This window comes from Podarcis muralis, chromosome 7, assembly GCF_964188315.1.
Source record: "Podarcis muralis chromosome 7, rPodMur119.hap1.1, whole genome shotgun sequence".
Lineage (NCBI taxonomy): Eukaryota > Metazoa > Chordata > Lepidosauria > Squamata > Lacertidae > Podarcis > Podarcis muralis.
The window spans coordinates 72,656,675-72,669,558 of NC_135661.1; the positions used below are offsets into that span (position 1 = coordinate 72,656,675).

The window sequence follows — 12,884 nt, forward strand, 5'->3', positions numbered from 1 at the left end:
TCCTCATTATCCTTTGATCCTCAGATACAATCAGTCACCAAGCCAGCCATTTTTACATCTGGAATGTGTCTGCTATCTGTTCTTTTCTGTCTCCAGACTGCTGCTGTTTGCTTTGGTGGCTTCTCTCATTATTTTTCTTCTCTGTGGCTGGATTCTTTTCGCTGGGTTCATCGCTATCGCTCTTATTTTTAAACCTGTATGCCTCTCCAGACAGCCTGCTTTTCGTACATTTGTGATGATTGGTTTATTGCACTTTATAGTTGTGGTTGTTTTGTTTTGTTTTTTTAAAAAAGGAAAGAAAATCAAAGCAACTTAAAATATAATACAAAAATAAGTGAGAATTTGGCTAAATTGAAAACAGAAAAGCCAAGAAATCTAGTCCTGGTGTCAACAGAGCCAGTTCTAGAAAAGGCTTTATTGAGCAACCATTGTGATTTCTTTCTGGAGAGATTAGATGCTGTCTACTGAATATTTGTTCTGATTGGATCGCAGGGAGGTTAGATGACATTGCATAAAGCAATTAGCAACCACAATTCCAGGTGCATTTCACTGTCATTTTCCTTGCTGCAAGAAGTCTGGCTTTTTTGGGGAGAAGCAAGATTAAGGTTCCGTAATCAACTATTATCATACAACCTGAATTTGTTCGGAAGTGACTGAATCACACCTGCAAATAGAGACAGCCTAGAAGCACCTTAGTTCCCCCAGTGGATATGTCTTAACCAAATATCTATGTACCAAAAAGCAAGTCCTGCCGATTTCACTCACAAGAGGAAACAAACAAGCCGAATTAGAAGTGACAAAATTAGAAGTGAGAATTTCTAAGGAGAGCTATGTTTTGAAAAATCCAAATTGGGCAGGTTCACATTAAAACTCAAACAGAACCAAGTTTCTCCTCCATCCCTGCCCATCGTTCAGGCAGTTCCTGATGATTCATGCTGGATTCTTCAATCCTATATACCTGTATCATTTTTTTGAAATGTTTTGAATGCGTATCTTTATGGTGTGAACTGTTTTGCAATTCTCTGAATAGTAAGTAGCCTAAACATATTTTAAAATAAAAACAAGATCTCTTGTGAACCGGCTCCTTTTGTACTGGGCCACTATGATGCTCCAGGGACAGTCATGACTTGAGGAGTGTGCTGGTCACCTTTGCTAAGCAAAGCACCATCTCTTTCAAAGACATCCTGAACTCACCTTCTCCATCACGTGGGTACGAATGGCTCTCAGAAACCAAGTCCTCGCTACTGTCCATGGGCAGGAATTCCTCAGTGGTGCGTGTCTCTGAGATGGAGGTGGTGAGCAGGTCGTTGGTGGTCACCCGTTCTGAGCGCAGCAGCTCCTCTAGGAGAGCATTACAGAGAAAGGGGTCAGAGAGTTGACCTGAACATCAGCCGACTCTACTCCTGCCCTCCTGCAATTACATGTGCTGCAACTGTTTTCCCCAAACCTTATTATTATTATTATTTAAAGCCATCCTTATGGAATCCTCTCTGTGCTTGCTTGGCAAATCTAACCCCTCACTCAAAGAGGACATTCAGCATTTTGCAGAATTTCCCTTCTTTAATTAAAAAAAAAAAAAGCATTTAGACCACCCTTCATCTACAGAGACACCAAGATGGTATACAAAAGCAAATATAAATAAAAATGAAGGCCGTACAATTAAGGAGCACATCAGCATACATAACAACCAAAGACAAAGGTGTTAAACAAACAAGCAGAACAGGCTGCCTACTAATAAAATTCCTAAAACTTGGGACTTTTTGAAACAGCCCAGGCAAATGAAGAAGTTTTGATTTGACATAGAAATGATTATAACACTGCTGGCAGTTTTTACCCCTCAAGGGAGGGCATTAAGACTATAAAGACAGCTGCCTTAAACTGAGTTGGACCATTAGGCCACCTAATTCAATATTGTCTCTGCTAACTGGAAGCAGCTCCCGAGGGTTTCGGACTGAGGACATTGCCTGCTCTACCCGGAGACATAAGGCCCGACCCTGGGACCTTCCACACACAATGCAGATCTTCTTCTACTGGGCTTTGGCCCTTCTCCAAAAGAGGCACATGGGAAATTGCCTTTTACTGAGTCCATTGAGTTCAGTATCGCCTACTGATTGTCACGGAGCGTGCTGAGGAGGGCTGCACTGAGGAGGAATGGTGGGAGCCTTCCCCCTCCCCCTGCTCCTAAGTCAGGACCCTGAATCTTCCCAGGAGCAGTGGGACAGTATAGATTTGGAACAGTGGTTTGCAGAGGGACATAGTTCAGAAGACAGAAGTTGGGAAGAACTGGGTGGTGAACAGCTAGGAGAAGAAGAACTGGGAGAGAGTTAGTGAACAGACTCTCTCTCGCTGGAAAGCGTCCATCCGCTCAGCCCAAGGTCAAGGAGAGCAGAGAAGGTGGCAGCACAGAAAGCACACCTCCACAGATATGGTGCCCTCAGAAAGAAGGGTCTGAACTTCACAGGACAGCTGGCTGTGCATAAGGGCCTCATCTAAAGATCTTATGATATGGGCAGCTGGGATAAGGAGAGGAGGAGCTCCACAACACCCCCCTGAAGGCAATCACTGGGAAACCCTCTCCTACCAGATCAGGCCTTTGGGTCCATCTTATCTAGACATACCAATGTCTCCTCGAAGCTCTTGGGCAAGCTGAGGGTTCTTGTAGAGCAGCGCCAGACTCTGGTTCATCCGTTCTTCAATGACATGCAGGTGGGTGTAGACCTGGGGACGACAGCAGCCTAGGTTTATTATTGCTCCCCTCCTCCAAGAAGGTGTGAATGCAGGGACCCCAGACAGGGGCACCTGGGGGGCGGGTGGGCAGGAGGAGAAAGAAGAAGAAGAAGAAGAGGAAGGATGGAAACCAGACCTGGAACTTCATTTGCTCAGCCTTCTCTGGATCAGCAGCTGCCACGTGCTGGTAATGTCGGAGGGTGTGGCGCTGGTCCTTCTGCTCTGCCCGCACATATCTCTTCAGGGCTAACAGGACGCGGTCCGGCTGGGTCAAAGGGAGGGGACAAAAGAAAAAACAAAACAAGTTAGGCAGGTGCAGGTGTAGCTCAACAGTAGAACATTTGCCTTGCATGCAGAAGGTCAAGAGTTCTTTTCTTTGGAAAAGTTTTTATTGTTAAAACAATTCAGCATTAATACACACATATTGCGAATATACAAGCCTACAAACATACATTTCATACAATCCGTAAAAATGTTCAAACGTACCTAAACTCAGTCCCACAAATAATTCCTTTCCCCATCACCACCCCTCACCCCACCTTTCTGTTAGACTTCCAATCTACTCAATTGCAATTTCTTTCCACTTGTATTACTTTCTTTCACACACCTTTAACCTAATTTCATGCTTCTTTTTCTATTACACATTGTTATCCATCTTATTTAGTATTTCAGTATTTAAAACGGAACTTGTTTATTCTAATAGGAGTTCTGATTTTTCAATATCCTTTAAACACCTTCCAATCCCTGTCTATCTTCTCTTTTGAGATCCTTCCAATTTCTCCCATTGTTTTGTAGGACTCCAATAATTTGTAGGACTCCAATAATTTGGCAAGCCACTCTATTTTTGTCGGTATAATACCACTTTTCCAATTTTTCGCAATCAATAGCCTTGCGGCTACTGTTGCATACAAATATAATGTCTTGTCTTCTTCCTTTAGACTTCCTGATACTATTCCCAATAGAAAACCGCAGAAGGTCCCAAGTTCAATCCCCAGCATCTCCATGTAGGGCTGGGAAAAAAACTTTCTGCCTGAAACCTTATAAAGCCACTGCCAGCCAGTGTGGGCATTATTGAGGTAGACCATGGGTAGGCAAACTAAGGCCCGGGAGCCGGAGCCGGCCCAATTGCCTTCTGGATCCAGCCTGTGGATGGTCCAGGAATTGGTGCATGGATCGGCATGGAGATTCTGATCATTTAGGCTGCGCCATTCCCCCCCCTCACACACACTGTGGCGGCACCTCCTCCCTCCCTCCTCCTGGCTTTTCCCTGCCCTGCCTAGAGGAGGAAGGGGGCCAGGCTTTGTTGACTGAGCGCCATTTTAAGCAGCCCCTCTCTGCAGCCAGCCCTTTCGCGCCGCTCATCATCTCACCGCCGCCACCAGCCGCTGCCACTCGCAAGGCACAGGTAAGCAGCCCCAGGGCTCGTCCGGTGCTGTGGAGAAGGGAGGGGAGAGTCGGGGGGATTCCCCCCCAAATATAATCTGGCCCCCCACAAGGTCTGAGGGACAGTGGACCGGCCCCCTGCGAAAAAAGTTTGCTGACCCTTGAGATAGATAAACTAATGGCCTGAGCTCATAGGAACACATAAGTGAGTGGAGGGGACATAGCTCAGTGGTAGAGCATATGCTTTGCATGCAGAAGGTTCCGAGTTCAATTCCCAGCATCTTCAAGCTGGGAATATCTCCGGCTTAAAATCTTGGAAAGCCACTGGTTTGACTCAGTATAAGGCCACTTCCTACATTTCTATGACCACTGGCTAACCCTCTCCTTTTTTTTGTATAATTTTTATTAAATTTTTTGTTTTACATTTTAGAATATTCATTTAAACAACCTTACAATATCAATGACTTCCCTTCTTCTCTTTCCATGGTTCATTTTGCAGAACATAAATCCCTGCCTATTTTATACAAACTAACCCATTCAGTATTCCATTATTACATCCATCAATACTTTACACTGTTGAATTTATCTTAATGCTGCTCATGTTTTCAAATATACACAATTCCCCCCCTTATAGTCAATAAACATTTTCCAATCTTCTCTAAACGTATGTTCATCTTGTTCTCTTATTCTACAGAAGCTCAACATCAAAAAAACGAAGATCATGGCCACTGGTCCCATCACCTCCTGGCAAATAGAAGGGGAAGAAATGGAGGCAGTGAGAGATTTTACTTTCTTGGGCTCCATGATAACTGCGGATGGTGACAGCAGTCACAAAATTAAAAGACACCTGCTTCTTAGGAGAAAAGCGATGACCCAGACAGCATCTTAAAAAGCAGAGACATCACCTTGCCGACAAAGGTCCATATAGTTAAAGCTATGGTTTTCCCAGTAGTGATGAATGGAAGTGAGAGCTGGACCATAAAGAAGGCTGATCGCCGAAGAATTGATGCTTTTGAATTCTGGTGCTGGAGGAGACTCTTGAGAGTCCCATGGACTGCAAGAAGATCAAACCTATCCATTCTTAAGGAAATCAACCCTGAGTGCTCACTGGAAGGACAGGTCCCAAAGCTGAGGCTCCAATACTTTGGCCACCTCATGAGAAGACTCCTTGGGAAAGACCCTGGGAAAGACTGAGGGCAGAAGGAGAAGGGGATGACAGAGGATGAGGTGGTTGGACAGTGTTCTCGAAGCTACTAACATGAGTTTGACCAAACTGTGTGAGGCAGTGGAAGACAGGAGTGCCTGGTGTGCTCTGGTCCATGGGGTCACGAAGAGTCGGACACAACTAAACGACTAAACAACAACAAGTCCGCAAGCTGCGCATATTCCATCAGCCATGATTGCTATGTTTGGTCTCCACTGTCAGAGGCAGAATGCTCTGCTCATGTGCAGGCTTCCCACAGGTACATGGGAACAGGATGCGAGACTAGATGAGCTATCGGCCTGATTCAGCTGGATTGCCTTCTGATGTTACATGTGTCCACTTCCAAGCATGCTATCAACAACATCTCTAACGTAACCAGCCAGGATAGCTGAGTCGGCAGAGAAGGAGACTCTTAAACCCGTGGTCGTGGGTTCGAGCCCTGCGTTGGGCAAAAGATATTCTGCATTGCAGGGGGATCTATTAATGTTTAATAGGTTATTGTATTTTAATGTTCTGTTGGAAGCCACCCAGAGTGGCTGGGGAAACCCAGCCAGATGGGTGGGGTAAAAGTAAAGGTAAAGGTAAAGGTAAAGGGACCCCTGATCATTAGGTCCAGTTGCGGACGACTCTGGGATTGCGGAGCTCATCTTGCATTACTGGCCGAGGGAGCCGGCGTTTGTCTGCAGACAGCTTCCAGGTCATGTGGCCAGCATGAGTAAGCAGCTTCTAGCGAACCAGAGCAGCGCACGGAAACACAGTTTACCTTCCCACTAGAAAGCAGTACCTATTTATCTACTTGCACTTTGTGCTTTCGAACTGCTAGGTAGGCAGGAGAAGGGACCGAGCAACGGCAGCTCACCCCATCGCGGGGATACGAACCGCCAACCTTCTGATCGGCAAGCCCTAGGCTCTGTGGTTTAACCCACAGCACCACGGGTTAAATTATGATGATGATGATGATGATGATGATGATGATGATGATGAACCAGATGACCCTTGTGGTCCCTTCCAACCCGACAGTTCTGTGACAGCTTCTGTGCAACTTTTCTGCGTCCTGCTTCCCCTTCCTGCTCGTATCTGGTCCATTTCCAAGCACCCAAAAGAGGAGCACAATACCCAGCCCTTCGCTTTGCATGGTTTTGATCTGTATTGCTTGGAACACATCGCCTTGCATTGTTTATATTACAAGACACAGGATGACAGGGACGAGTATCTTTCTCTTCTCGGCACCTGCATGCTCCGGAGGTTATTCCAGGCTAACGGTTCTAACCCCCCTCACCCGTTCCCTCGAAATGTTCAGGCAGGGTTTGCTTGTCTGTTATCCTCCCAGATCAACCTTCATTTCCATCTCTTTCCCCGCACAGCAAATGCAATAAACAAACAGTTGCTTTATTGTGCATTCATGACACTCGACAACGTGCTTGCTACTGTTCTCCATTCACAACTAGAGGCCTGTTGCGGAGGCCACGGGAGCGACACAGTCCTCTGACCAGAGGGCTTGGCGCTCTGGACAATTATTGCCATTATCACTATTATTAATTGGATTTATATCCTGCCCTTCCTTCCCAAGGAGTCCAGGACAGGGAATATAACAGTGCCATCTAGCGCAGCATATTCTGGTTCAGTACAACCTGCCAGCCTCCGTCCGTTCTCAGCCTGCCCTCCATGCTGTTCCAAAGTTTGTTGTGAGTTCTAATTCTGCCCCAGCGCTCTTGCTCTGCTGCTCAGCACATCAGGTGAATAAAATCTGAACAGAAAATTGTTTCCTTACTCTAATCTTTAATGTCTTTGAAAATGTGACCTGGAATAGGCAGGAAAAGGCCCCTGATCCTCTTTTCTGGAACAAAGGGATATCAGCCATGCCAAGGAGTGGGTAAGCTGCTTCTGCGCTGCCTCCCCAATACTGCAGGTTAGCAGAGATTTTTTTTCTCTTGGGGGCTGCTGAGGAAGACACCCCTGGACTCCCAGGCTGCCACTACGTTTGCCTTCAGTTAAGCTGGCCCTGAAACAGCTTGATGAATAACAGGGAAGAGGCTGTACCAGGCATAAGAAGCAGCAGAAAGCACAGAGGAGACAAAGGAGATAAACAGGAAAGGAGCTTGGAAGGAAAGACAACAGAAAGATAAAGGGAGTGGAGAGGGGAGATCTCTTGTACCTTCCTCCCTTTTGCTTATTTTTTGATTACAGGAAGTCCAAAAGTCATGTAGCAAACAGCCATAACTTTTAGCTCACTGGAATTCTGGTTTCAGAAATTTAACTTTGCATTGCCCATACAGGTTTCAAAAACTCATATTCTCAGCCTTTGCTGGGTAGGGAAAAAAATGCTTTCTTGCTTAAAATGTTTATCAGAGATTCTCAGGAGTTCTACCAGAAACTGACCCGAACCCACATCTTTCATTCCATTTTTTGCTCAGCCCTTGCTCCAAGGAGCTCAGGGCAGCAAACATGGCCCCCTTTCCCCATGGTATTCTCACAACAATCCCGTGAGGTAGAGCTTAGGCTTAGAATAAAGGCTCAAAGCCATCCAGTGAGATTCATGGCTGCGTGGAGAGTTGAACTGGATGTCCTGGGCTGAACAGAGAAATTCTAGGCATGTTGGCTTGATGTTAAGTCCCAAAGCGTTCAATAGATCTTACTCTCTTTTAAAATATGTCTAAGATTGCTGCCTAATACTTTAGCCGCTTTGCTGCTCTGTGTATGTGCAGGATTCTTCCCCAGTACCAGATTCCACACTGGAGTTCACAGAGTCCAAGCACACAGAGAACTTGAATTATAAAGCCTGATTCTTACAGGTGATGGGGGTAAGGCATTTACCCATGTAAGCATGCCATGTGCAGTCAGTTACATTTAAATGCACACATACATGGAGTGGAACATCCATGTACAATGTGAAGCATTCATGTGCATCTACATGAGATTGGGCACGTGCTGGACAAATGTGTCCTGTATATTAACATGCCCAGATTTGTAGTCAGTGCAGAGTGCAAGGGAGTCTGGGTAATAAGGTCTCCAAGGAAAAACAAAAAGATATTTAACAGAGGGGGTGATAACAATGGGGGGAGAAGTAAGAGTTTGAACTAGAAAAGGACAAGTTAATGCATTTTTTTTTTTAAAAAACACCTCATACTTTCACCTACAAAAGGGAGGTGCTTAAAGTGGCTTACAAATGAAAGGAACAATTATCTTATTGTTAAAAATTAATTTAACGGTGAAAGATTCACAGGCTATGAAGGACTTGCTCACAAATTCATAGACAGCTGCACGAATTATTATAGCCAGGAAGTGGAAGGGGCAAGCAGAATATAAAATGGAAGAATGGTAATAAAGAGGTGTGGGTTATAGCTATTCATGATAAATTAAAATGTGCCATTAAGGTAAGACGGGGAATACGCAGGAGAAATGATTTTGAGGAGATACGGAGGGTGTTTGTAGACTTTGTACTGTTAAAATGGAAAGGGGTCAAACCATCGCAAGAGGTGTTGACATTCTGGGAGGTTGGCTAGTTACAGTGGAATGGTCTAGGTGGGTGGGGTGCACATTTTTATTCTTATTTATTTATGATTATGACTTTGTCAAAAAATATTTTTTTTATAAAAAAGAATGTATAAAATGTAAATAAATGTATAAAATATAAATAAAAGAATGAAAAAAAAAACAACTAATTTAACAAAACCAAAAAGAAGCAAAAAGCCCAAAGAGTGGTGCCATTCAAGGGAGGCAATGGCATCCAACCAGGTAAAGGTACAGGTAAAGGTAAAAGGTACAGAACAGCATCCCTGAGTAGGTCCCCACCCAACTCATCCCCTCCTCCTCTATATGCTTTTCCTTACCTGGGGATTATCAGTCTGCACAGCGGTCAGGTAGCTCTCTAGTGCTGCCCTTCGATTATCGTTGAGCAGGGCCACCACACGGGCCAAATGAGTCTCGACCAGCCGCTGTCGCTCTCGAGACACCTGCTCCTCCAGCGTCTGAAGGATGGACTGGAAGTGCTGGGTCAGCCAAGAGAAAAGGCGAGATGGTCATGAAGTTAAATGTATCTGCTGGGGCCAAAGGGTGATGGTCTGGGAGCATCTGGTGCTGCATAGCATGGCTGAAGTTAAGCAGATGTGCAAGCCCTCCCACGCTGCCCCCTTCAACACCTGATGTTGAGTTTTGGGAGGGTGGGAGGAGCAAGCCGCCTGTCAATCATGTGAAATAACAATTGCGTGATGTGATTGACATGTGGGTAGCTATGCCCACCTGTCAAAATTGGCCCATGGGGTGGGGGCAGAAGCAAAAAAGATTCCCCATGGGTTAGTGTGGGGTTTTTGGAGAGGTTGTAGGAGGGGTTAGACTGATGGAGGCCCCAGCAAATACATCTACACAGACAAAACATGAAGTTAATTCATATGCTTTCTTCCACAAAATAGCAGTTTGGGAACGGGGGAGATAAATGACGCCATTTCAAAATAAAAAAAATATAGGCATTCCAAAATCAGCATTCAAAAATGTAAAAATTACAAAAGGAGCCAAAAGTAGCAACGAAAGAAACTTAAAAATGTGTTATTTTAAACGAGTTTTAATTTATTTTGGGAATTTGTATCCTACCCTTCCAACAAATTCCCAGCGCAGCTGGCATTTTTAATACTGGCATGAAAAATACCCCCCAAGAATTTAAAAGCATAGAAATAATCTGTCCAAGATGTAAAACAATTTCCAAACCAGCATCATCATTAAAGAAAAACACCTAGGAAAAAGTAAGCTGGGATAGGTTTTTTCTTAAAAAGCCATTTAAAAAGTCTCAATCAAAAGCTCCATTCACACTTTGGTAGGTAAAGGGTTCCATAGCTGTGGGGCCATCACTGAAAAGGTCCTTTGGTATGCCCACTAATGTGATTTGATTTTACTGGCAAAGTGTCTCCAGAGCTGATCTCAATACAATCCTTCTCCAGTCCTCACCTCATTGAGTGCCTGACGATCAGTCTTGGGCAGGTTTTTTGCTTGGTTGTCTGCCTCGGCCCACTCCTTCATCACCTGTCGAATTGAAACAAAGCAATGAGGTGCGGACGATGCTCCCACAAAAAGGCCCACATCTCTTCCTGGCACAAACCCTGACCCCGTGATGCAGTTCCTATTGTGTCCTCTCACCCTCCATCTCCAGTATCGCTTGTCAGGCTTGAAGGCATGAATTTTATATATTGGATATTGCTGTTTCGTATAGAGCAGGCATGTCGAACATCCAAGAGGTGTTTTTTTTGGGGGGCACTCAGGGTCCTGCAATCGACCGGGATCGACCAGGGACACCCTGCGATCAACTGGTTGGACATCCCTGGTATAGAGTAAATTCAACATTTAGAGATGGAATTATGGGCAGGTGTCCCAAGTGACCATTTGGAAGCCCCTGCCACAGACTCTCTCCTATTCACTCAGCAGCCAAAACAAAACAATCAGCTCATCTTCACTCGTAAAGCTGGCCTACATGACAGGCATTGTGTTAACACTTGGTTTGTCTTATTCATGGGGAAAATTTACAACATCAAAGCCTATTCAGCAAGATGTGCCTCTGAGCGATTGTGATCAAATCCGCACATGCAAATTTATCATCTTATGCGACGAGGACAAATTGTGCCTTCTAAGTTGTGAAACAGGCTACCGATGCATTGAAGACGTTCACAATTTAAGCAAAGGGAACTGTGTTTCATCCCTCACTTGGGATGACAGTTGCTCTAGAGCTGCACCCCCCCATCACCTCGTTGATCTGCCTCATGCGCCGTTCCTCCAAGTCCATCTTGGCACGCAGGAAGTTGGCGTGTTCGTTCCCATCTCCGGGCATTTCGAAATAAACGTCCACTCCGTCGGTGGGGCGAGGGGTGGGGGCCACTGAAAACACAGGGAGTGCGTTACACAAGGCGACATGCCTCGGCCCTCCCACCCACACAAAACATGCCCTGCAGGACAGGGGGCTCTCCACTCAGGCGAGGCATCAATACACACCCTTCTCCAACCTTCTAGATGCCATTGATAGCCTCACATGGGATAACGGGCCCACTCCCCCCTTATTTTTCAGTTGCTGTTTCATTAATAGTGTTTCACAGATTGTAACTGTTTTATACATTATTTGTTGATTATTTTATTTGACTTATGCTGTACAGACAACTCCCAATTTATGAAGGGGTTACGTTCCAAGGCACTGTGCATTTAAGTGAAATCGCATATATTTCAAACAACGTTGAAAAAGCCTGCAAACACCTCATTCCGCCCCTGCCCCATTCTGCCCTTTTTTGTGACTTTTTTGGCCACTTCCAGGTTCAGCATGATGTGCGCATGCGCGGTTGCGCGTGTATTGGTCGTGCCTAAAATGGTCGCTGCCTGTTTTTGTGATGTTCTACCATGTTACTGTTTCTTACTGCTTGTAAGCTGCTTTGAGATCCATTTGAATGAAAAGCTAAACAATACGTTAAATTGAATCCAACCCCACCTCTTACAAAAACTGTACAGGGCAAAAAAACGCTGAATTCTCAGCTCCCCTTGGCTCCCCACAGACTGAGGCGGGAGTGCCCCCTTGTGCCCCACCCCCAAGCTGTGTCGGCTGAGGGATGCACTGGCTCACTGCGTCTGCCGCTTTGTGTCAGGAAGAGCCAGGTTCTGAGCTGCCTCTAGAACAGTCGCCCCATTGTGAGGAGGACGAGGAGGAGACGTGACCAGGAGAAGCAGCTGAGCATTTCCGTCTTGTCTCACCACCCCTTGTAGCTGCTTGCTGGCTCCATGCGCCCCTCCTTTCATGTGCTAACATCTGCAGCAGGGATTCCATGAACTTCAGAAGTGCCCCGAATGGAAACACTGACTTCACTCGCTCTCAGAAAAACAAAGTTCAGGTTCCATTTCTTGAGATAAGCATCTTCAGTAGGCCTCTCTCATCCTTGCTTTTTAGAAGACAGATCAACAGGGCCTCCCAGAAAGGTGAGGGAAAGGATGGAGGAGGATGGAGCTCCTTCACCTCCCACCCTACTACTTCTAGAGAGGTGAACAGGCAAGTGAGGAAGAGCAGTTAGGGAACCTGTAGCCCTTCGGATGCTGTTGGACTACAACTCCCATCAACCCCGTCTATTGGCCACACTCACAGGGGCTGATGGGAGTTGGAGCCCAACAACATCTGGTGGTCCACAGCTTCACCATCCCGGCTCCAGTCGCTAGCCCTGCCCTGTCCTCCAGAGCTTACCTTTGATATCCTCTTCGGTGGTCTGCGTGGTGGTCGTGATGGTAGTCTGGGTGATGCTGTCGTCATAGTAACCCGGCTCCACAAAATAGTCATCCCAGGCAGCAGGGAAAGGGTCGGGGTCAGGGGCACTATCTCCAGGGCTCTCCTCCTCGTCGTCCTCGTCCTCCTCCACCTCTTCATCTTCATCCAGGTCCCCTTCCTCCTCCATTTCCAGGCTCTCTTCCTCTGTTGGGATGCGTCCTGTCGGAACCTTGTTGCTAAAGAAAGAACCATCCGGTCAGGAGACTGCACAATAGATACTTAAAGGAAAGAGTGTGCATTTTTGGGGGGTCTTTCTGGCAAGGGGGAAACTGTGTGGGGAACACCTTTCAG

General features: G+C 45.9%; 1 protein-coding gene across 3 annotated transcripts in view; it reads right to left on the bottom strand.

Moving 5' to 3' along the window:
• Positions 1–12,884, bottom strand: part of APLP1 (amyloid beta precursor like protein 1) — a 52,246-nt gene that overhangs the window by 22,510 nt on the left and 16,852 nt on the right. For all 3 annotated transcript variants that reach the window (XM_028742668.2, XM_028742667.2, XM_028742670.2), the window contains exons 6-12: positions 12,513–12,769; positions 11,043–11,173; positions 10,253–10,327; positions 9,145–9,303; positions 2,864–2,992; positions 2,619–2,718; positions 1,195–1,341 (exon numbers count right to left, since the gene is read on the bottom strand). In XM_028742668.2, coding sequence (XP_028598501.2) covers positions 1,195–1,341; positions 2,619–2,718; positions 2,864–2,992; positions 9,145–9,303; positions 10,253–10,327; positions 11,043–11,173; positions 12,513–12,769 — 998 coding nt within the window. The remainder of the gene's footprint in view (positions 1–1,194; positions 1,342–2,618; positions 2,719–2,863; positions 2,993–9,144; positions 9,304–10,252; positions 10,328–11,042; positions 11,174–12,512; positions 12,770–12,884) is intronic.